The following is a 23,952-nucleotide window of genomic DNA, read 5'->3' on the forward strand; positions in this document are numbered from 1 at the left end:
GAGCATTGGGCATAATTTTTTCCATACACGCGTGAGAATTCAAATCAGAGGTTAATTTGTTCACCGTTATGCTCACAACCAGGGCACTGCCTGCATTGTCAGTGCCTTTCCTGGGCTTCAGGGCAGCATTTCAGTGATGTCTGAATTACAGCATCATCTTAGCCCCCAAGCCTGCTTCCTCTCCAGCTGCAGCGTCTTTTAACCCTTTAGCATCTCAACTGTTCGGCTTGGTATACCTCCTCTTGAGGTCTTCTGGAAAAAGGAAAGAACATATTTATTTATTTTTTAAATATTTATTTATATATTATGTATACAATATTCTGTCTGTGTGTATGCCTGCAGGCCAGAAGAAGGCACCAGACCTCATTACAGATGGTTGTGAGCCACCATGTGGTTGCTGGGAATCGAACTCAGGACCTTTGGAAGAGCAGGCAATGCTCTTAACCGCTGAGCCATCTCTCCAGCCCCAGAACATATTTATTTTAAAAGTAAAAATATACATATACATATATATATATATATATATATAAATACATATATGTGTAAATTTCAAAAGATATTCGGGACACTTCTACCCTAGTGAAAGTTGACTGACTTATTTAAGAAGGAAGTGAAAGGTTGGGCGGTGGTGGTGCAGGCTTTTAGCCCCAGCCCTCGGGAGGCAGAGGCGGGCAGATCTCTGTGAGTTTGAGTGCAGTCTGGTCTATGGAGTGAGTTCCAGGACAGGCTCCAAAGCTACAGAGAAACCCTGTCTCGAAAAACAATAATAACAACAACAAAGAAATAAATTGAAATACAAAAATTAATTTTAAGTGAATATGTTTTTCCTAATATACTTGCGCGTCTCTCCTAGGATCCTTCCGGAACGGTTCCTGGCGGTTCTGAAGCACAGGCTCAACATTAAGTTCGATGCGGTTATTGGATACAAAGACAAATGATGGCTCTGGCTTCACGAAAAGCTGACTTTCTGCTCTCAAGTTGATTCCTTCCATATTAATCAAAATTTTAATGTTTTCAATCTTGTTTCTTCACCGTCTCTTTTTAAAGTGTGATCATACTCACGAAAGCCAGTTTCCCATCATAGAACCAAGTGGCCTTAAGAGTCACCCTTATGGAAAGGGGAGGGGAAGATGGTCGATTTCACAATAATATTTTTTTCAGACTTTGCAGCTCATCCCCAAGTGTTCAGAACTTGAGCTGTCCATTTTTACTTATGATACTTGACATTGCATTTTAGCTTATGGAACTCACATTTCCTCTTCGGTTCCATATATATCAGAAACTTCAGCCTCTCCAGATGGAATGAAGGACTTTGTCTAGTGTCTTTTCAACAACCCACGTATCAGCACTGTTTCCTGAAATTCCAGTTCAAAGAAGCTGGGGTAGATGCTCTTGCAAGGATAACAGCATCTGCAGGCTTTCAGGCTGAAGTACAGGACAATATGTTTACAAATGGTAATAATGAACGGACCACATTCCAATCCTCAGTGTCTCTGCTACACATAGAACATGACTTGACCTTTAAATTAAAGGAAATTCAGTGATGCAATAAAGTCTGTCTTTTTCTTTGTTGTTGTTTTTGTTGTTGGTGTTGTTGTTATTGTTGTTGTTTTGTTTTGATTTGTCTCCAGAAGTTTCTTGAAGGTGAAGTTAGTGAGATGGGGCTGTATGGTCAGGTTCAGGTTGGGTGGGGCATGTAGCTCCTCTGGCAAAGCACAAAGCTAACAGGCACAGACGACTGGGCTCCATCTCCGCCACTCTGCACCACATCCGGCCTGTTGGCACACTTGGAGGAGAAGCACCCGACATGGTGGCCCCTGCCTCCTTTAGTAATCACTGTATTTATTCATTTGGCTAACTTGTACATGTGTCGTAGGCTTGTCGACCTTAGCTCCCAGTGGAGTAGGCCTGGTGGAAGCCTCCAGAAACTTCAGTAAGAGAACTCACTGTGAACATCAGCATACTGAGATAGCATTTCCCTTTTCCCGCTAAATACATTGTAGCTTCCAAAGCTTTCATCAGAAATTAATGCAAATAACGGATTTTGACAGTGACCATTATGAGCCCTGCTTCTTTGCATATGATACTGGCAAAATGGAGACTCGTTTCTTGAATGTTAAGACACACACCAGGCAGATTGCCATGTGATTGTTGCAGAATATTTGTGTACATTGTGAAGTTATATCTTCGCCGAGGCGCCTTCTGATGGAATGACCAGTAGCTAGGTCGGAGAGGATAGGCAGAGAGAGGAAAGGGGGAGGGGGAATCTAGATGCAGGGATTTTGCCAGCAGACTTGGAGCAAGTCAGGCACGCTGTACAGAGGAGAGGTAACTTAGTCACGTGACAGAACGTAGATTAAAAATATGAGTTAATTAAGTCCTCAGAACTAATTGAAGATGAGCCTAAGGCAAGGCCGAGCTTTCATAATAAGTCTCCATGTTGTTATTTGTGAACTGTGGTCCCAAAAGAAAGTCAAACAACACGAGATCTCACAGGAGCCCTGTGCCACGGGACTATTAGGAGTCGGACTGGCTGTGGACAGAGCAGTAGCCCCAGGAACTCAGAAGAGCAGCCCTGAGTCAGAGCCACACTCTTCAGGGATGGTAAATGTATGCAGAATGGGGAAGGGCTTCTGAGGGGTTTTTTTCCCCTCTGTGTTTTTTAAAAGCTTGCTCTAATTCACCAACATCAGGCAGTGACTCCTTTGACTCAGAGTCTGAGGCTTATTACATGTTTGAAGCTAATCCTCACTTGAAATCTCTCTCTCCTCCAGTATGATGAGAAAATCCACCTGGCTCATCCATAGGGCGGCCTCTGAGGATCTCGCAAAATCCAAAGCTTGAGAGATTGCTTGCCAGCTGTCGGGATCACGCTTCTGCACAGGGCCACTGTGGATGGGATGGCTAATCTCGACTGTCAGTTTTAGATTAAGGAAGGGAATTAGCAATGCTCACTGCTGGGTGTGCCAGTGAGGTCATCTCCCCAGACAGTAACTAAGAAAGGAATGTCTGCCCCGATATAGCAGCACTGACCTATAGCCTAGGACCTCAGGTGGAGGATAGGGGAGGTAAGGGGCACCCAAGACCCCATGTGTACTCCAGGCCCTAACTACCATGGCAACAACAGCCCTGCCCATCAGTACTGTGTAATTGGAGGCAGAGCCTTTCTTTTGTCCCAACTGCGCCAGTCCCAAATAAACACACAGAAGCTTATATTAACTACAGAAGGTTTTGTTTGCTCCTTTTTTTTTTTTTTGAAATGGAGTCTCATTGTGTCACTCTAGGTGACCTGACACTCAGTAGGTAGACCAGATTGTCCTGTCCCTTGCATGTTTCTCTCTGCATCCCTAGTGCCGGGACTAGAGACACACACCATACATGCATACATGCATACATGCATACATACATACATACATACATACATACATCCCTAGTTCTGGGTCTAGAGACACATACCATATGTACATACATACATCTGTAGTGCTGAGACTAGAGACACACACCATACATGCATACATACATGGCAGCTAAGGTTGGCAAGCCTACGGCACATGTGTGAGTTAGCCAAATGAATAAAGCGATTACTAAAGGAGGCAGGGGCTACTATGTCAGGCGCTTCTCCTTCAAGTGTCTTTTATAAAACAGGGTCTCGGGTATCCTGGCTGCAACTCACAACATAGCTGAGTGTGACCTTGGACTTCCTCCTGCCTCCATCTAGGATAAAGGTGTGTCCTAAGCCTAATACAAAACTATATACAATATAATGCAAAACTATATGCAATAAGAACAAATATAAATTACTGCCCATGGAAAAAGAGAGGCAAAAGCATACATAAAAATTAGAATTACAACCAGCATGAACAATATCAAACAAGAAATATATGCTAAATGTTTCAATAGTTATCCTATCCTAAGAAGTATAAGTCATATTAAAAATGGCTTCGCTAAATCATGAGAGGAAAGTAACTATGACTATCTAGTCTTGAACTATATTAAAGAAATGAGAAGGGAAATTAATATTACTTGAGTAAACAGGAAATTCAGTCAAGCAACTTCCAAAAGGTGTAAGAAATGACAGACAACCGGCTACCTGGATAATCACCCAAAGTCTCACTTGTAACGTTGGGGCAATCAATTTTTCACACCCAGCTTCATACAGCTCAGGTGTGCATGTGTATGGGTGGCTGGGAGATAAGGGCTTTATGATAAGGGCTGAGGGTCTGGGATGTAGAGTTGGTTCTCTGCTTCCACTATGGATTCTGGGCTCGGGCCCAGGTGATGAAGCTTGCATGGGACCCTGAGGGTGAGGAGAATCTTAGGAAACAGTCCGTTCTCTCCGTGATACCAGACCATTAGGTGATGCAATATTTCCAGAATAACTTTTGAGAGATGAAGTTTCGTGTTGAAACACGACTGCTTCTCCGATAAGCGGGTCCAAAGGGCACATACTGCTAGCTTCCCTGACCGGTTTGAGCTTCTGTTAGAAGCTGGCCTCTTTTCAAAAACCAAAGGTGTATCTGATTTGTCAAGGCAAAGCCTGCCTCACCTCCTGCAGCCTGTCATACCCAACAGGGCTCTCTGTGGAGTTCTGTGCCGAGGAGTCTGTTTCCAGAACACAGCCGAGAAGGGAGAGGGTGGTGCAGAGCCATGCATATCATCCTAGAGCTTCTCCTGCTGGTGGCCGTCATCCTCTACTCCTACCTGGAGTCGCTGGTAAAGTTTTTTATTCCCCGGAGAAGAAAGTCTGTGGCTGGACAGATCGTTCTCGTCACTGGGGCCGGACACGGAATAGGCAGGCTGACGGCTCATGAATTTGCAAAGCGGAAAAGCAGATTGGTCCTGTGGGACATTAATAAGGTAACGCATGTTTCTGTCAGTCTTCAGAGTCACAAAATAATAAGGCAAAATGCAATAAGAAGAAATACACAATAATAATGTATTTCTCTGGTTATTTGATTTAGCGCTTCTTTTTGTTTTCCTTTTACAAAGTTTTAATAAATCCTCCGGAGCCTTGCGTGTGCTCTGTGACAGGTTGACTGGCTGGGAAGAGGAAGCTGGAGGACTAAGCCGTGGGGTGTTTGTTTGTATGTTTGCTTGTTTCTACCACAGTACACAATGTGATACCAAAGCTGCAGGAGGAGCCAGGAAGCTCCCAAGCTGCTGGAACTAAGCAAGCCACATCACTTACCTCAACTTCCTTTTTTAAAATCGCTACAATTGGGATAAAACTTCAAAGGGCGAAACTGGAAGTGATAAATGTCAGGTGAAACAAGCCAGGCTAACAGAGAAAAGGATCTGCCGGGCATGGTCGCTCTGCTGTGTCCCCAGCACTGGAGGAGCCAAGCAAGAGGATTGCTGCGAGCTGGAAGCCAGTCTTGGCTACAGATAGAATGATAACCAAAGCCAAAGAGGGAGGCTGTCGGAGACTAGGGGAGAACAGCAATCCTGGGGGCTGCTAAACACTATGTGTGGAAATGCTATCCCGAAACATACTATTTTGTACACTACTAAAGAAAGAACACTGCAGGTCAGCAAAACTGCAGGGCACAGAGGAGTTGACCCTACAGCAGGGTCTTCATGAGCAAAAGTGACAAAGGGTTACATTCTGCCAGGTTCCAAATCAATGCTAAGACTGGAGGGCTTTTGTAAGCTCTTATTAGCAAATCTTGTCATACGCAATCATGGGTTTCATCATAAAAAAATGTTTATTATTTTGATCATATTCGGTCCTCACCCCCATTTTTATCTCTTGCCCCCCTCACACTTGCTGACCCCCATTCTAACTGCTCCCCACTTCCATGTCTTCTGTATGTGTGCGAGCTCTCGAGTTTAATTAGGACCGCTTCCACGAGCTACGCGGATGAGCCTTCATTGCAGGAGCAGGGACAGCTTGCCAGCAGCTGTGCTGCTAAAGCAGGCGACAGTGGTGAATCCTTCTTCAGTCAAAGCCCTGCTTGAAGCTCTGGTCGCTGCTACTCTCTCCAGACCTCAGATCTAGACGAAATGGAGTGTGTACGGGGTTGGAGGCATCTGGGCCTTCGGGAAGTAAGCAGGCTTCCAGCAGAAGCCAAAGTCAGTGGAAAATTCTCCTACCCAGACTGCTGCTCTATGCTGCCGCCCACCCCAAGGCTATCTGAAGGGACAGGTGGTTTTGTAGTGACATTCTAATCCTTGTTAAAGTACAAGAGTTTTTTCTTTGTTTTTGTTTGTTTTGTTTTTGAGACTTCAATTGCTGCTCTGTAGTTTAGCCCAAGATAGGAAAGTGCAAAGAGGACCCAAGGGAGGCAGTCAGCCTATGCCAAACCACCCATCCACTCAGGGATGCCTCATGAGATGGTGACACTACTTCCATCCCAAGGGAGGCAGTCAGCCTATGCCAAACCACCCATCCACTCAGGGATGCCTCACGAGATGATGGTGACACTACTTCCATCCCAAGGGAGGCAGTCAGCCTATGCCAAATCACCCATCCACTCAGGGATGCCTCACGAGATGGTGACACTACTTCCATCCCAGTGTGCACAGAAAAGGGTTTCCCAGGCATCCCCGCTCTCCATCACAGAGAAGTGGGGACAGCCAGGAGAGGGAGAGTTCGAGACCAGCCTGGTCTACAAAGTGAGTTCCAGGACAGCCAGAGCTGTTACACAGAGAGACCCTGTCTCGAAAAACAAATTAAAACAATTATTCTAAACCTCATAATATTCCCTATGAAATCAACAGATGCCAAAACTTGGAAAGAATTCATATTTCCTCGAAATGGAGGTCAAAAATTAAAATTAAAATTAAAGCCTCTCAGGGTGTTGACTCACACCTGTAATAGCAATACTCAACAGGATGAGGCAGAAACACTGGCCGGAGTTGGAGGCCCTCTTGGGGTACACATAGCAAACAAAGGGTAGAGAGTGACAACTGATCTAAAACAACAGGAGAGAAAACACACACACATGCACACACACACACGCACACAACACACACGTACACACATGCACATACATACACGTACACACACACATACACACACACTCACGGCGATAGGACAATTCATCTCAAATAAGAGAGAGGCCTCTGAATTTAGGCTAAAAATAAGCTGTCTCCACATCCAGGACTCGTGGGCAATTTCAACCATTGGCTCTTGGCTTTTATCCACTCAAAGCACCAGAAGAATAAATGCCCGGTAGATCATCTGGTGTAGTAACCGTTTTTGCACAAAAGCTTCCCTCAGATAAGAATCTCCTCTCACATGGGGGAAATGAGTCTGAGTTGTAGAGGCCAGTCAATAGAAATGTACCTAATCCAGAATCACTGCTACTTAGACGTCGCTGGGCACTTTCCAGCCAGCTTCGGCTGATGCTCCCCAAGGGTGAGCTGAGCAAATGGAGCAGCCACCCTTCTGCCCTCCGTGCTCAGACATCTTCCCTGACATTGAGAGGAGCTTAAGGTACCTTCTAGCACATCAAGAATGCCCTTTGCGCTATGACGGCATCTCTCTATGTGCAAGCCTCAGACCAGGATGAAAAGTTGCAAAAGCCCTAAATGCAACGGCTGTTTCTTTCCTTGCTGGTGCTGGTTTGCGGGTAAAGTCAGTGTAATTAGTTCACGGAATTCCCTTACACTTAAGGAGAAACTTTTCGGACAAGGATTTTAGAGTCTTTCTTCTCTGTTGCTTATTTTTCCTTGAATTTGCCTCCCGCCCCCTGCCCCAACATACAGCGCGGTGTTGAAGAAACTGCAGCCGAATGCCGGAAACTGGAGGCCACTGTGCACGTGTTTGTGGTGGACTGCAGCAACCGGATGGAGATTTACAACTCTGTGGATCAGGTGAGAACCGGGATGTGAGCTGGGAAGGGGAAAGGTTCTCTGGGGCTGCCCAGACACTGGCCACTCAGTGAAGATGCTGTGTGACCAAAGGAAAGCATAAACAGAACTTTGTTGGTAATAAAATCCTCAGCTCTGGCCTCTGCCAATGTTTTATATTATCAATCAAATTTGCTCTGTTCAGAAGTTTGAGCAATGGCCCAGAGGAAATAAATGACAGATCTCTCTCTCTCTCTCTCTCTCTCTCTCTCTCTCTCTCTCTCTCTCTCTCTGTTTTGTTTGTTTCATTGATTTTTCGAGACAGGCTTTCTCTGTTTAACAGTCCTGGCTGGTCTGGAGCTCTCTCAGTAGACCAGGCTGGCCTCGAACTCTCAGAGATCCACCTGCCTCTGTCCCCGCCAGTGCTGGGATTGAAGGTGTATGCCACCACCGCCCAGCTATGATGGAAAATTTTCTACAGAATATTTTCCTAATTTTTTTGAGTTACATTTGTTCTACTAGTTCTTTACTTATTTCTTCTCTGAGATTTATTGGTTCGTGTACAATGTGGCCTTTTATGGAAAACGTAGAGTTAATGACAATTAAGCATTTTATTTACTTAGTGTGTATGTATGTGTGCACTGTGTGCCTGACTGTATGTTGTGTGCACACTCATGCACACACATGCGTGTGCCTGTGGGGGTGTATTTGAATTCAGAGGACAACTTTTGGGAGCAGGTTCTCTCCTTCCACAGTGTGGGTCCTGGGCTTGTTCAGTCTGGAAAAAAAATGTCTTTACCTGCTAAGCCATCTCGCCATCCCTCTCCAGCCAGATTTTAGAAAAAGCACACATCAAGTGCTTGCAATGAACCAAGCCATCTGATGAGCTGCCACCTTCCCAAGTCAATTTTAAAACGTCACCCTCTCTGTAGATGAGTAAACAAATGCTCGGGAGGTCTGGCCCAAAGGCCATGAGGCCAGTGGGTAGTGGAACCAAGATTAATTACTTAACACTCCAGATATATTTCGTCAGAACTGAAGTATTAGTTTACCAGTACAAAGATTAATTCTTGTTTATTTAAATTCTTAAATTCATAAGCCTTCACACGACCCGTGCCACACTGAGCACAAAATTAAAGGGTCTCACCAACAGTGAGCCTCCCTAGTGACAGACAGATTCCTTCTGTACAGCCAGTGCCGCCAGTTCTTTCATGTCTGAACTCTGAGAGACCTTAGCAGTGGAATTAAAAAAAAAAAAAAATCCCCCGATGGCATTGTGACCCAGCTAGCTATCCCAAAGCCAGTGAGCACAGAAGGAAACTGCATCTAAATCTGCTTTTTCCTCACAGAACCGGCCACCTGAGAAGATGGCAGGTTGCTATCAGACCTATCAGTCTTCCCTGTCATCCCCAGCTGGCGGATTATCCAGGCTGTGGGTGTGGACAACGGCAGTGTCTCTGACACTCAGTCTTGCCTCTCGATAGTCAACCACGGTTTTGTGACTTGGGGTGTCTGTGTGTCTTTCATTATCATCCCTGTAGTGTGTTATTTGGGCTCAGGTGTTTCTTAAAGTGTCGAATCGACTTAGTTTCTGCTGGTATCAACCTGGTACTCCTTCGGAGGCTTCTGGGCTAGGGGTAGGGAGTGGAGCGGTTAGCGCAGAACACAGAGCCCATTAACAGTGTGTAACTGCCACATTGCGGATAATATGTCTGTTCTGGTTCCTTTTCACAAAGTGGTGTGTATGTCCTTATGATATAGAACATGAAAATACCTCTGCCCATCCGACCCCTATCAACATCAACCCTGCGACCTCACAAGAGTAACCCGTCTTGTGTTCATTTTCTTGTCTTTAAGGTGAAGAAAGAAGTGGGTGACGTAGAAATTGTGATAAATAATGCAGGGGCGATATATCCAGCTGACCTTCTTAGCACCAAGGACGAGGAGATCACCAAAACCTTTGAGGTCAACATTCTAGGACATTTTTGGGTGAGTGGGTCAGAAATATTTCTGCCTGGTGTATGTCTGGTATCTCCTTGGTGCTGGAAACTCGTTGGGTTCACAAGATTTGGGGGTGGGAAATGAGAAGTTTTATTTAACTTGGGAATCGTGTGCTGTGTTTGAGTAGAAAAGCCACGTTGTCTCTGGCCACAGGATTCAGAGCTCAAGTGGACACAGCTCCCCCAAATGAAAGCTGTCTGGTTTGTTTTGTCAAGCGGAATATAACATAGAGCCCGGCACGTTCTGGGTCCACAAGAGCTGTCTGTGGAGGTTAGCTGACAGCCGTCTCTGTGCGTCTTTCCAGCATTTTAGAGGAAATGCATACCACGTACATCTGTTTGTAGCCACTTTTCATAGACGTTTAGAGCTGAAAGGACATAGAAGTCACTAAACAGATGGGCAGGAGTTGGGGACACTTTGGGTGAAGTTCTGAGATAAGTTGACATTTGAACATAACATTTTCATCTATAAAGTTCATGGCTGAGAAGTTCACAGTCGAGTTACCAAGAAGAAAAAAAAAATCTGAAAATGGTCCAATAAGTTCACAGCTTTGCGCTGGTCTGCATTAGATCAGAGCTGATCTAAGCCATATGCAGCCTATGGGCTCCGGGTCGAACAGCCTGTTAGATCCATGGAATGCTGGCATGTAGAAAGACAGGTCAGGAGGTTTCTTACTGCCGGTTGTTTGCAAGAAGCTGAAGTATGACTCTTGACCCTTTGGAGAGAGCTTGGGGCCTCCATATTGGTGTAGCCCTTGGAGTTAATGTGGATCCAAAGATGAGATGATCCATGCTCAGCCCCTCAGTCTTGCTACCATGATTCAGCCAGCATGCCACTCACACTACACAGAGACCTTGCATACTAATTACCTACAAATAGCAAACCATAGCTACTTCACTAAAGACAGGGGCTTCCAGCAACCATGAGTGTTCATTACCCCCTCACAGATCTCTAGGCAGGAGCTGGCTGGGGTTTGGTTTGGCGGCCGGGGCTCTGGGAATTTACATAGAATTTGATTGAAGGCTGGGTCTATAAAATCTCATAAAATGTTATTGATATTTCTCACTATACAGTGAGGACTCTTTTGGAAACAAAAAAAAAATCTTTGTTTCCCATAACACGGTGTATAATATATACTGTTACTGGAAAGAGATGTGGGTCGGCTCACACTATGGTGGTGGCTCTGGACCAGGAGAGAACTCAGCGTATGTTCTTCAATTGCCTTTGTATAAGTAGATTCCCAACCTTCTAATTGAAACCAAGAACTTGTAAAAAGCCAAATTACCCTTCAGGTCTGACATCTGAGGATTTATCCCTTGACAATATTGCTCAGAGCTCAGCAGTACCCTGGCTGTCTAGCACGCACAGAGTCCTCTGGTTAATCCCCAGCCCTATGAAGAAATGATAGTCATGTTGCTTAGATGGCATGTCCGGGAAGGAGCTGCTTCACTCCTTCTGAAGGGAAAAGGGACACGTTAATACAGGTGCACAGCGTATGAGCTAAAGGACACAGCTCTTGGCGCTGCCCCAAACCATCATGTTGTTCATACTCTAGCTGTCATTTGAATAGAAGGGACCACAGAGCCTTGCATGTATTTTATTTCTAATGCCTCCACCTTGGCAGAAATGAAATGTCCTGATTTGGGATTTGCCTAATGCCTTTGGTATTATTTCTTTTCTTTCTACGCGGACCTTAAGATCATCAAAGCTCTTCTCCCGTCGATGCTAAGAAGAAACTCGGGCCACATTGTCACAGTGGCTTCAGTGTGTGGCCACGGAGTGATCCCGTATCTCATCCCCTATTGGTAAGTATTGAGCAATGGCATCAGTGAGAGGCATTTTTGGACTTCTGAGGGATTATTAGTCTTCAGGCCCACAGCTTGGGAATTTGTATATAGGGAATTTACATGGAAGGTTGGGATATCTTTTAAATGACTTATAAAATAAGGAAACTGGCTCTAATTTTATTTAAAAATTTTTAGCCGGGCGGTGGTGGCACACGCCTTTAATCCCAGCACTCAGGAGGCAGAGGCAGGCGGATCTCTGAGTTCGAGGCCAGCCTGGTCTACAAGAGCTAGTTCCAGGACAGGCTCTAGAAACTACAGGGAAACCCTGTCTTGAAAAAAACCAAAAAAAAAAAAAAAATTTTCGGACTTCTGAAAGCTCCCCTGTAGACTGTGCTTCCATTGTGTCATGGAATGAGTGGATGTTGAGACAAGAATCATAACAGACTAGGAAACAGAGCATCAGAAGCTACTGTGACCTAGGTGTGTGGGAGAAAGAATATGGGACAGCTCTACCTCACCAGGAGATGCAGACACTGCACACCAAGTCCTAGGGACACACCGCCTGTAGCGTGTCCCCTGTGAACTCCACTGCATAATAATCCCAGAAATGATTTTATCAAGATAATTGAATGCAGTGGATGCAAATGTCATTCAATTTGTTATCGCTTTATGTGCACATTAATACTGATTTTTCATCACCTGGATCAAAACAGAAATTGCCACTTGTACAGATCCTGTACTTAATAAGTTACTATTCCTATCCTACTTTATTGAATCCCCAAAACAGTCTTATATTTCCTTATCAACATTTTATAATCAGAGAAACAAAAGAACATAGAATCTGGTGTTAAAGATTGCAAATACAAACCACCCACACAATCTGGAGTCCTTCAACTCCAAATACTCAGTGAAATTAAGAAGCCCATAAGACCACCAGTGTCAAGAGAGAAGCAATCAGCCCATTAATCAAGAAAGGAGAAGTGTTCACAGTCCCACAAAAGTTTGTCAATATTGGTTTCAGAGTGTTTTCAATGTCTTTTCCCAACTCATATTTTTAAAGATAAAAACAGAAATAAAACCAGATTAAGAAACATCTGTGAGGTTGACTGTGTTAAAGGAGAGAGCCTGCTTTTTGTCCTGCAGGTCCAGCTAGCTTACACCCAAAATAACCACACAGAAACTGTATTCATTTAAACACTGCCTGGCCCATTATCTCTAGCCTCTTATTGGCTAACTCTCACATATTAGTTTAATCCATCTCCATTAATGTGTATTGCCACTTGACTGTGGCTTACCAGCATGAGTCTAACCAGCATCCGTCTCTGGCAGGAGAACCATGGTGTCTGCCACACTGCCCTTCTTCCCAGCATTCTATTCGGTCTACTCCACCTAAATTCTGCCCTATCAAAAGACCAAGGCAGTTTCTTTATTCAACCAATGAAAGCAACACATAAACAGAAGAACCTCCTATACCAGACTGGACCATAGAAAAGATCACATGTAGAATAGAAAGCCTTAAGCCTGTCTGTAAATGAGATATTTTGTTATCCTTGCTAGTTAGGAACATGGCCCTGGGGTGTAGCAATGGTTGAATAGATGCTTAGTGTGGACAGACCCCTGGGTTCAATCCTTAGCACCCCAAAAGAGAAAAGGTACTGGGTATGTTCAGATCTCTGCTTAATCACACAAGATAATAAAAAAGAAAGGTCATTTACCCTCTCAGAAGAGCTCTAGGTAGCAGGCTAGGGGTCTTTTTGGCCTAAACAAATAAATCTGTCTTTGCATAAGTGGCTGAGACTGTCCCCCAACTTTGCTAATGGCTGATTTTCTCTTATAGCTCCAGCAAGTTTGCTGCTGTTGGCTTCCACAGAGCACTGACCGCAGAACTGGAAACCTTGGGGAAAACTGGTATCAGAACCTCATGCCTGTGCCCTGTGTTTGTGAATACTGGCTTCACCAAAAACCCAAGTACAAGGTGAGGTGGTACTCGGCCGTGCTGACCTTCAAGCTGGAGCCCTCCCAGACAATGGCATCTTGAGTAGGTCATAGGTACTTAACAAGTCTGTGACCTTGATTTAACAAATCCTGTGACACCACCTCAACCCTAGTGGCTAACTAACGTGGTAGAGTGGGGCCCCTAAAAATCCTGGCAAGTGCTGATCTTAGAGTCTGATGTGCTTTGCCGAGAGTTCCCTGCCGCTCTAGGGGAGGATGCAATAGGGAAGAGAAATAAGAACTCTGTTAGATTGGTTGTAGTCCTGGAGCAGCCATAACTGCAGACACAGCAATGCCCAGGACTCGGGAATGTTCTCATTCAGGCTAAATCCTGATTTTTTCCAACTGAGGCTACATTAAGGTGCTTGTGTCAAACATGGCTCTGAGTCTGGGTTGAAGACTCTATTGCAAAATTAGGCAAGAGACAGAGCACCAATAATCTAAAAAGTATTGATTTCCATTGCCATATGATGGTTTGCTAGTCTGCAACCAGAATCCCAGTCACACACGAGCCTTCAGAAACCACGAACTGTCTCAAGGAATTAAGTTCTAACATTCATTGTAGATGGAAGTTTCTGTCCTGTCCAGTCCTGCAGCCATTCAGTCCCAAAGAAACACACAGAAGCTTATATTAATTATAAACTGTTTGACCTATTAGCTCAGGCTTATTAATAAGTAGCTCTTACAATTCAAATTAACCCATAATTCTTGTCTGTGTTTAGCCATGTGGCTTGGTACCTTTTCTCAGTAAGGCCTTCTCGTCTTGTTTCTTCACTCAGCCACCCCTACGCATGCTAACCTTGGTGTGACATATTAAACCCATTTTCATGCTTTGATTTTTCTCTCATCATCTTCATTAATGGCACAGGTTATGAGCACTTTTCAATGATACATGTGCACAACCTTTGGATCAAGGAAGGCCATGCCACCAGGTGTGGCACATACATATACTTATATGTGGCACCATATACACAAAAAAGCTGTGACATATACAAATCTTCAGTTCCCATAAAACTGCAGGAGAAGCAAATCTTAAGCACTAGATGCCTTGAAACATTACAGCTCTACGAAATAGCCATACACAGCGGGGAGTGGACTCAGCTGTAGAATATTCTCTTTACATTCAGCAGGCCTGGAAACACCATGTGACTCACCCTATGCACACCCTTCTGTCCCCCTTCCCCCCGCCCCTGTTGCTTCCCATCTTGTACCTTGTCATGATTTACTTATTTTGATCTGGTGCTCTAACACACATACACGCTGGACTCGAAAGTCTAAGAATGTGATACAAGATACCAGAATGGGATGTGGGGGAGGTGACATTCATGCAGGGAATCCTGAGACATTTTAAAATCCTAATTCTAAATTTGGTGAGGAGATGGGTTCATTTGCTTCATTCACTAACTAAAAACAATAAAAATGGAGGGACTGAGTTTCTCTCTCAGCGGTAGAGTGCAGTCTTAGTGTGTGTGAAGTTCTGGGTCCAATCCCAGCACCCAAATGAAGAAATACAGTATACATAGACATCAACACTTTGCCCCACTTTCCACCAGGTTGTGGCCTGTATTAGAGACCAGTGAAGTCGCAAGAAGTCTGATGGATGGAATACTGACCAACAAGAAGATGATCTTCGTCCCATCCTATATCGGCATTTCTCTAGTCCTGGAAAAGTAAGTATAGCATAGAACCCTGAAATACTAAATCACAAACAGAAATGTTATAGACAGATGTTCAGATGGGAAGGTTGCTATGGAAACTTCCCGTGTCCAGAGTGAAAATTTAGTTTCCTGTATTACTGCCTTACTCATTCCAGAGGGAGGAAAATAAGTCCTGGATTCCGATTCCCTTTGTCTAATACATCTACTGTCTCTGCCCAGACGTTGCTCCTGATTATTCAAACTGGAGGAAAGGCAGTTTAAGAAGGACAGTTTATGGGGACATCTATTATAAAGGCTCTGTGTGTATATTCATGTGTTTGTGTGTGATGTGTATGTGGGTGCAGGTGAAGCAGGATTTCTCTCCTCCCTCTCTGTCTCTCTCTCTCTCTCTCTCTCTCTCCCTCCCTCCCTCTCTCTTACTCTCTCTCCATCTCCCTCTCCCTCCATCCTTACCTCCCCACCTCCCCAGGGTCTTTCACTGAGACCTTTACTCACCAATCAGGCTAGGGTCGATGCCACTGGGCTTACATGCACACCACCGTGCCCAGCTTTTTATATGGTTTCTGGGATTAAACTCAGGCCCCCATGATTGTATGATCGTCTTCCCAGGCCCTCAGGTGTTCAGATTTTGCAGTTCTTTGTGACAGTGTACATTCTAAATGTCTCACAACCCGCTTCCTCAGGATTGTATACCACTTCATTTTCAATCCGAGAACCTTAGTATGGAGCCACTTCTTTCCTTCTCAGGCCCATGAGCTCCAAAGACTGCAAAATCCCATGAAGCAAATTTCTCAACACAGCCCCAAATAGATCTCATTAGAGTGGGAAAATCCCCAAATCAGACCAGATATGTATATGGCCATGATATAAATATGATTGGTTATTCTGCCTGGGGTGTGAGCGACCACCCTGCATAGGGAGGCATCCAAAAGCCTTTGCCTCATTGTGGAGTTTTTGCTCCACAATGATTTGTTGCTCTGGCAATGGGTTTTTGTTGTTCTTTGCATTAACTCCTTTTGGAGAGAGCCGATTTTGTGACCAGAGGCAATCACTGGATGTTGGGTGGGCTAGCTGGGCCAGGAAGGCCTGCAGAAGCTCTCTTCTTACCCCTGTCCTTCTCACAGACCCCCCATTTCTTCCCTATCTTCCCCTCCTCTACCTAGGGGCTGACAGGGAAGTAAATCTTAGCAAGCAAGCCCAGTGTGATTTGAAATACGACTTTCTTTGTAGAGGGTGCTCTTTCTGCCTCCTCCAGTTCACTCACGCTCTTCCGTCAGCTGTCAGCTCAGGTTGACTAACCCTCTGACGAGCTTAAATATTCAGCCCGTGTGAATCCTGGATGTTTTATTATAGACAGCTGATGGTTTCCAGCTGGCTATGTTAGCCGCTTGGCACAGCACTATGCTCAAAGGGATTATCTTTTTAAAAAGGCTCCTTAGCTTTTCTTTTTACAAAGTAATAGGCATCCTGAACATAAGAAGAGGGGAAGGGTGTGTCCGATGGATTCTGAGTCTTTGGCACCAGATTCACCAGCTCAGCCATGAGCTTCAGTTTTAGATCATTGTTGGTATAAGATCTCATACAATCTTACTATTGTGAAAGAGTAATGCTATATTATAGATCAGTGCAGATGGAGGTGGAGGGTGGGAGAGACTAAGGAAGAAACAGAGAATAGAGGAAAACTAAATGTGGTTCAGGTAATACACAGCAAAAATAAAATAAAACAGCAAAAAAAACCTCACTAATATCAAAACTTAAAATTGAAATTTCTTATCTTTTTTTCTTAATATAGGTTTCTTCCTGAACGTGCCTTAAAAGCTATACGTCGTATACAGGATATTCAATTTGAAGCCGTTGTAGGCCACAAAATCAAAATGAAGTGATGTATGCCAAGACGTGTATACACCAATGACAAGAACCTAAGCTCAGAGTCAACGCGTTAAAGCTTCCTTTCATGTGTCGAATGTGCTGCTGATGTTTGAAATGTAGCCCTGGCACTAGCCATCTAATGAACAAGACTGATTAGCTGCCCTTCTGGTCTGCTTGTAGATATCTCAACTTACAGTATTTGGTTATGGCAATGGGACTAGATAATATTTGTTCAACAAAGGAACATTAAGATAATCAGTGTGGTTTTTTTTATATAATAGATAACTAAATATCAAAATGTAGACGAAGGGGTAAGATAATAAAGTCTTGAACAAATGCTGGCAAGCTGTAGTGATCTCCATTTTGATGGGTGGTTGGTAGTGTCTGCTCTGCAATCTGCTCTTGGTGACAGGAAGAATGCTGCCTTGTTTCCTTGCCGCATGAGTTAGAAAGGAGTGTTCTTGTTTTGCTTGGTTTCACAACTCTTCTTAGTGTGCAGATTTCCTTACTCCACGTGAATGAACAGTGAAGCAGTTTTATTTGCCTAACTTGGTGAAGCAAATATTTATCTAGATTTGCAACTGTGAAGCCTCAACACCTTGTTCTTTACTTTAGAAAGACCTTGAACACATTTGTTTCTCTTTTAACTCTATTAGGCAACCACTAAAAAAAAATAGTCAACCGTATACATATCAACATCAGCACAATCCCCCCTCCAAAAAAACTCCCATTATGAAGTACAAACCCTTCCTGGTTTGTTTATATATATTTATATATTGGTTGGTTGGTTGGTTGGTTGGTTCGTTCGTTCGTTCGTTCGTTCATTCGTTGGTTGGTTGGTTGGTTGGTTGGTTGGTTGGTTGGTTGGTTCATTGGTTGGTTGGTTCATCTTTTGTGTTTTTCTGCAGGAGACTGAACCTACATCCTTGCACGGGTTAAGCACTCTGCTCTGACTTCCTAGCCATGAACTTCCACCATTATTTCCACATTTTGTTTTAATCCTTTTGAACTAAAGCTCAGCAGATGCCTGGGACCACGGTTAATGGGATCTCCCACTTCCACACATTTCCAGTGTAGACATCTTCCTTACAAGTACTAGGTGCAGTTCTAAATATTTTTATACTATATATTTTTTTTATTTTATCTTTTAAAACTTTTTATTTTGCATACCAATCCCAGTTCCCTCTCTCTCCCCTTCTTCTGCTCCCCGTACCCCTATCCACTCCTCAGAGAGGGTGAGGTCTCCCATGTGGAGTCAACAAAGTCTAGCACATCACATTGAAGCAGGATCAAACCCCTCCCCACTGTATCTAGGCTGAGAAAGGTCTCCCTCCATAGGGAATGGTCTCTAAAAAGTCAGTTCATGCACTAGGGAGACATACTGGTCCCACTGCCAGTGACCCCCACAAACTGCCCAAGCCACACAACTGTCACCCACATTCAGAGGGTCTAGTTCGGTTCTGTGCAGGTTTCCCAGCTGTCAGTCTGGAGTCAGTGAGCTTCCACTAGCTCAGGTCAGCTGATTCTGTGGGTTTCCCATCATGGTCTTAACCCCTTTCTTCATATAATCCCTCTACCCTTTCTTCGACTGGACTCTGGGGCTTGGCCCAGTGCTTAGCTGTGGATCTCTGCATCTGCTTCCATCAGTTACTAGATGAAGGTTCTATCATGATTCTAAATGTTTTTCTATGACAACCTTTGCATTCATAATTCTCACTCCTGCCAACGTTGCAGCTCCTTGGGCTACCACCAGGGTGCACAGATCCCCACGTTAGACTCCATCCACATAAACCATTTACTTAGAGATATGTCTTAGAATTCTTAGGTCCCTGTCATGGTTCATTGAGGAGTATATAGGATTTGTATGACTATTTGATTATTGTCCACTCAGTTCATATGAACATCCTTTTGGTAACCAGGGAGCATCTCCTCCTGCTTGGTCCTGCATCATTAGTTCCTTCATGATCCAATCTCTTACCTTTTGCCACATGAAATGTGTTCCAGCAGTGTGGTTCTTTGAGATTCGTGTTGAATATCTCCTGTTTACAGTTCCTTACTTAATAATGATTTCATCTGTACTTTGGAAATTGAATCATACATTATTCTTTGTGTGTTTGGGGGTTTCCCCTCTCTCAAGGATTATTACTAATTTTATTTCTTTGATGATAAGCACAGATTAATCACTTATCCAGAGTGCATCATGAATGATGGATTTGATTTGGGGGTCATATTAAATTATTATTGAGAATTTTATAGCACAACATAGAATCATTATCTTCCCATTGTCTTGTCTTGAACTCTTTGGGCTTTAACCATTGTGTTCCTAGAATAATTAGTCTCTGTCTGTCTCTGTTGTCTGTCTGTCTCTCTGTCTCAGTGTGTGTGTATGTGGTGTGTGTGTGTGTGTGTGTGTGTGTGTGTGTTTCTTTCTTTTGTGATGAGATCTCAAGTAGCCCAGACTGGCCCTGAGCTCTCTTGTACCCAAGGATGACCTTAAACTTCTGATCATACAGCCTCTACTTTCTTAGTGCTGGGGTTACAGATATGTGCCATTATACTGGGTTTATATATCTGCTCTCTTTCATGTTAACTGCTTCCTGCCTCCCATATACCATCTCCAGAGAAAGGGTTAATAGGTAGAACAAAATGGACAAACGTTACCGCCTCTCTCATCTTAACATAGTCACTTCATCTCCTTCTTCCCAAAGTATACAATACTTAAGAAAAAATAATGACATCTTGAAATTTGCAGGCAAATTGGTGGATCTAGAAAACATCATATTGAGTGAGGTAACCCAGATGCAGAAAGACAAATATCATATGTACTCACTCATAAGTGACTTTTAGACATAAAGCAAAGAAAAACCAGCCTACAACTCACAACCCCTGAGAACCTAGACAACAAAGAGAACCCTAAGAGAGACATATATGGATCTAATCTATATGGAAAGTAGAAAAAGACAAGAGCTCCTGAGTAAATTGGGTTGTGGGGATCATGGGAGAGTGTAGAAGGGGAGGGAGGAGGAAGGAAGGGGAGTGGAGACAAATATATAGCTTAATAAAAACAATAAAAAATGAAAATATAAAAACATATTTTTATTTTTAAGCATAAAGCATATGAGACATTTGTATCCTTTCAGATAAAAAATGTTTTCTCTGGCTTGTGAGTTTGTTCAGTGAGCAGACACTTGCTACTGAGCCTGACAACCCAAGGGCAACCTCCAGAACCCACATAATGGAAGGAGAGATGGAACTCAGGCAAACTGTTCTCTGGTCATCAAACCCATGCCTTGGCACCTGAGCATCGTTACATTTCCCTTAACACGTTTCTCACTTTTCTGTCTGTCTTTTGGAGTAAATGCATGTGCAGACTAGTCTTACGTCAAAACAAGCTAGACTCACCTGAAAGGAGGAACCCTCAACTGAGATGTCTTCCCACACAGCAGATGTCTCTGTGAGAGCCAGCTGTGGGGCATTTTCTAATTAGTGACCAGTCGGGGAGGGCCCGGCCCCTGGTGGGTAATGCCATTCCTGGACTGGTGGTTCTGGATTCTATAAGAAGGCAGAGTGAGCAAGTCAGTAAGTAGCACCCTTCCATGGCCTCTGCATCAGTGCCTGCCTCCAGGTGCCCGCCCTGCTTTAATTCAAGCCAAACAAACCCTTTCCTCCCCAACTTGCTTTTTAGTCATGGTGTTTATCCCAGCAATAGAAATCCTAATGAAGACCCTGAACTCATACAGAAATCAATGATATCTAAAACCAAGGCACCAAAGGAGTCATGCTCTCCCCAAGTTCTCTCTCTCTCTCTCTCTCTCTCTCTCTCTCTCTCTCTCTCTCTCTCTCTCTCTCTCTCTCTCTCTCTCTCTCTCTCTCTCCCCTCCTGCCTATGCCTTTTGCTTAAAATGTCTATGTAAGAACCAGACCACAAGAAGAGAGGTGAACGTGGTACAGGGGCCCTGATCCTCCTGTAGTTTTTAATACTACCTCATTTCTTTTTTGTTGTTGTTTTGGTTTTGTTTCTGTTTTTTTGTTTTCGAGACAGGGTTTCTCTGTAGCTTTTGGAGCCTGTCCTGGAACTCGCTCTTGTAGCCCAGGCTGGCCTCGAGTTCACAGAGATCCACCTGCCTCTGCCTCCCGAGTACTGGGATTAAAGGCGTGCGCCACCACCGCCTCTTACTTCTACCTTACTTCTAAGGTGTAAATTATCTATGCACACCTTATCTTTAACATAGATAACTATGTTAAAGTAAATTGTTTGAATGGAAAATCAACACCTTAGACAGTGGCTGCTTTAAATAATTCAAGGAAAACTGTGGTTGTCTAAATATGAGCATCTGTGCTTCTAGCAGACCTAGAGAATATACCTTTCTCTTTGTGCAACAAGCCAACTCATAGACCTCCTTGCAGACAGCGCCCCCCCCAGAGGGGGTGAAAGATTCTGTCACCTAAACTTTGCCAACAAAGCTTTTGGCTGTTTTGTGTTAGAATTTATAGATGAATATTTGCTCCCCTCTCTTCTCATCACAAGTACACAAGCCCTTACCTTGCTTGGAAGATTTTTGCAAATGTTTTTAAATTATCTAAATCCTATGTAGTGTCTCTGGTATTGTTTAGGAGAACCCAGAGCATTTGCAGCAAATGTTTTGTCTGCTGCTGAAGGAGCAGAACAAACTCCATTTTGAGAAAGAATTCTATTTTAGTCAGGACCTAACTAGGGGGGTGAATACAGCCCAGCAAAGTCATAAACATTCCCAAGAAACTGTGCCAGCCCAGGTCAGAGTGACCTTCCAGGATGTCCAAACATCTGCTTGCTTCAGACTGATTAACTGCTGTTTTGACTGTTTTGAAATTCCCCTATACCCAACCAGTGAATTCAAAGTTGTATACTTTTGCCTAATCCTGAAATGACAAGGCTTGTGCCACCCTGCTTGCAGTTTTTCCCTGTAGAAACCCATTACCCTGAGAATTCAGCGCCGTTCTCCCTCACCTGCTGTGGTGATGTGTTGGATTATGGTCCAAGTTAGCTAACTCGTAATCAATATACCCCAGTGTGTTTGCATTGGATACTGGCTCTGTGGTGGTCTTCTTTGGGGGTCCCATGATGTGGGCACACTGCTGCAACAGTTTTCTGAGGTGTATTTGATCATCGAATGGAAATTGTGCCTTCTGTCTACTTGTAGCAGTTGAAGGGTATTTTCCATGATATGTATAAATCCTTGTAAAGATGATATCCAGTCCTAAGTCCTTTAAATGGCTCCCTAAAGTACAGTGAGCAATTCTTGTTAAATTGAAAGATTAAAATGTACACATATCACAGTTCTCTCACAAGTCCTCAAAAAAGACAGCTGCTTAGAAGTTAAGTACTAGGATAAAAACAGAAAGACTTCAGCAGAGAACAGAATAGAGCAAGCAGATGTTTGCACAGGATGTAAGTTAGCTGCATGAACAGTTACCCAAAGCCAAGAGGCCAACCTGAAATCATTTGCATAGAAGCAAAACTAAATGGTAAAGCAGGCATGTGTGTGTGTGTATGTATATGTGTGCGTGTGGTATGTGTCTGTGTGTGTATGTATGGTGTGTGTGTCTGTGTGTCTGTATCTGTGTGTGTGTCTATGTGTGTGGTGTGTGTGTCTGTGTGTTGTGTGTGTGTCTATGTCTGTGTGTATGTGTATGTCTGTGTGTGTATGTATGTGTGGTGTGTGTGTGTCAGAGTGTGGTGTGTGTGTCTATGTCTGTGTGTATGTGTCTATGTGTGTATGTATGTGTGGTGTGTGTGTGTGTGTGTCAGTGTGTGGTGTGTGTGTCTATGTCTGTGTGTATGTGTCTGTGTTTCTGTGTGTCTGTCTGTATGTATGTGTCTGTGTGTGTATGTGTGTGTGTCTGTGTCTGTATGTATCTGTGTCTGTGTGTTTGTGTGGTATGTAGTAATAACAATTAAAGAAAAAGAGGCCATGAATTTGAAGGTCAGACATGGGAGGGGTCGGAGGGCAGGAAATTATGTATTTATATTTTAATTGTCTCCTCCCATTTTCCTGAGAGTTCCTGGGGTCAAACCCGGGTCATGGGGCTTGAGCGTTTTCCGGATCTAGCCGATGACCCCTTGTGTTCTCTCACTTGGGGATTTTAGTTGCTGGGTTTCCTTCTTTGTTGTTTGTTTATTTCAAATTTTTGCTTTTGTTTGAAGACAGATCTTCCTGTGTAGACCAGGCTAACCTCAACCCTGCAGTTCTCCTGTCTTCTCAGTAGAAGGATCAAAGCATTCTTACCCTTTGGGTCCCAGTGGTTCTAACCAGCTGACCTGGCTTTACGAGGGAATATGAGTGCCCGTTAAGTTTTATCTCAGCCATCTCAAATGGAACCAAAATGGGCAAGTATGTTTTTAAAATTTTAGGTCTATTCTTATTCTGGAAGAACTTACTTGGTAATAATCTTTTCACACTTATTTTACCTCTTTATTGAGAATGTATATAACATTTTGTTGAAGAATATTATTTTAATGTGGGTTACTTTTGTTTATGCTCTTCAGCATTTGTTTAGTGATGCAAAGATGTGTTTGATTAAATAAACTTCACCTGTGGTCAGGAGGATGCGTCAGCAACTAGCTGACAGGAAATTGTAGGGAGGAGCCAGGTGGAGAAGGGTTCATAAGGAGGAGTGGGAGAAGCAGGAGGGCTTTTTGAGAGACTTGTGGAGAGGGGGTGAGCTACTGGCTCTTCAGCCTCTCGGAGGAACAGGATTCTACCTCAACCTTTGAATATTGAGTTCTTTAGAGAGGCAGAGATTTAAATAAGTTACCTTGTAGCTTTGAAAGAGTCGGTGCCTGAGCAGAATTCCCTCAGGCTGCAGCT

At 43.8% G+C, this 23,952-nt stretch overlaps 2 protein-coding genes across 2 annotated transcripts in view; both read left to right on the plus strand.

Annotated features, from left to right (window-relative positions):
• Positions 1 to 1,018, plus strand: part of Hsd17b11 (hydroxysteroid 17-beta dehydrogenase 11) — a 34,698-nt gene extending 33,680 nt beyond the window's left edge. Inside the window, 1 exon segment of the mRNA XM_038325438.2 lies at positions 854 to 1,018. Coding sequence (XP_038181366.1) covers positions 854 to 938 — 85 coding nt within the window. The 3' untranslated portion in view covers positions 939 to 1,018.
• A 3,501-nt stretch (positions 1,019 to 4,519) lies between these two features.
• On the plus strand, positions 4,520 to 17,449 carry Hsd17b13 (hydroxysteroid 17-beta dehydrogenase 13). Its single transcript, XM_038338509.1, has 7 exons — positions 4,520 to 4,857; positions 7,711 to 7,818; positions 9,652 to 9,783; positions 11,494 to 11,600; positions 13,420 to 13,557; positions 15,131 to 15,247; positions 17,028 to 17,449. The coding sequence occupies exons 1-7, from the start codon at positions 4,648 to 4,650 to the stop codon at positions 17,116 to 17,118; spliced, it is 903 nt and encodes a 300-aa protein (XP_038194437.1). The 5' UTR covers positions 4,520 to 4,647; the 3' UTR covers positions 17,119 to 17,449.
• Positions 17,450 to 23,952: the final 6,503 nt, after the last annotated feature.

Source organism: Arvicola amphibius, chromosome 1 (assembly GCF_903992535.2).
Source record: "Arvicola amphibius chromosome 1, mArvAmp1.2, whole genome shotgun sequence".
Lineage (NCBI taxonomy): Eukaryota > Metazoa > Chordata > Mammalia > Rodentia > Cricetidae > Arvicola > Arvicola amphibius.

Bases quoted from the DNA above. Each gene is read 5' to 3' on its own strand.
- Hsd17b13 (XM_038338509.1), top strand. From the start codon at position 4,648: ATGCATATCATCCTAGAGCTTCTCCTGCTGGTGGCCGTCATCCTCTAC. The intron at 4,858-7,710 runs GTAACGCATGTT...CCCAACATACAG, and splicing joins TCCTGTGGGACATTAATAAG to CGCGGTGTTGAAGAAACTGC. The intron at 7,819-9,651 runs GTGAGAACCGGG...CTTGTCTTTAAG, and splicing joins TTTACAACTCTGTGGATCAG to GTGAAGAAAGAAGTGGGTGA.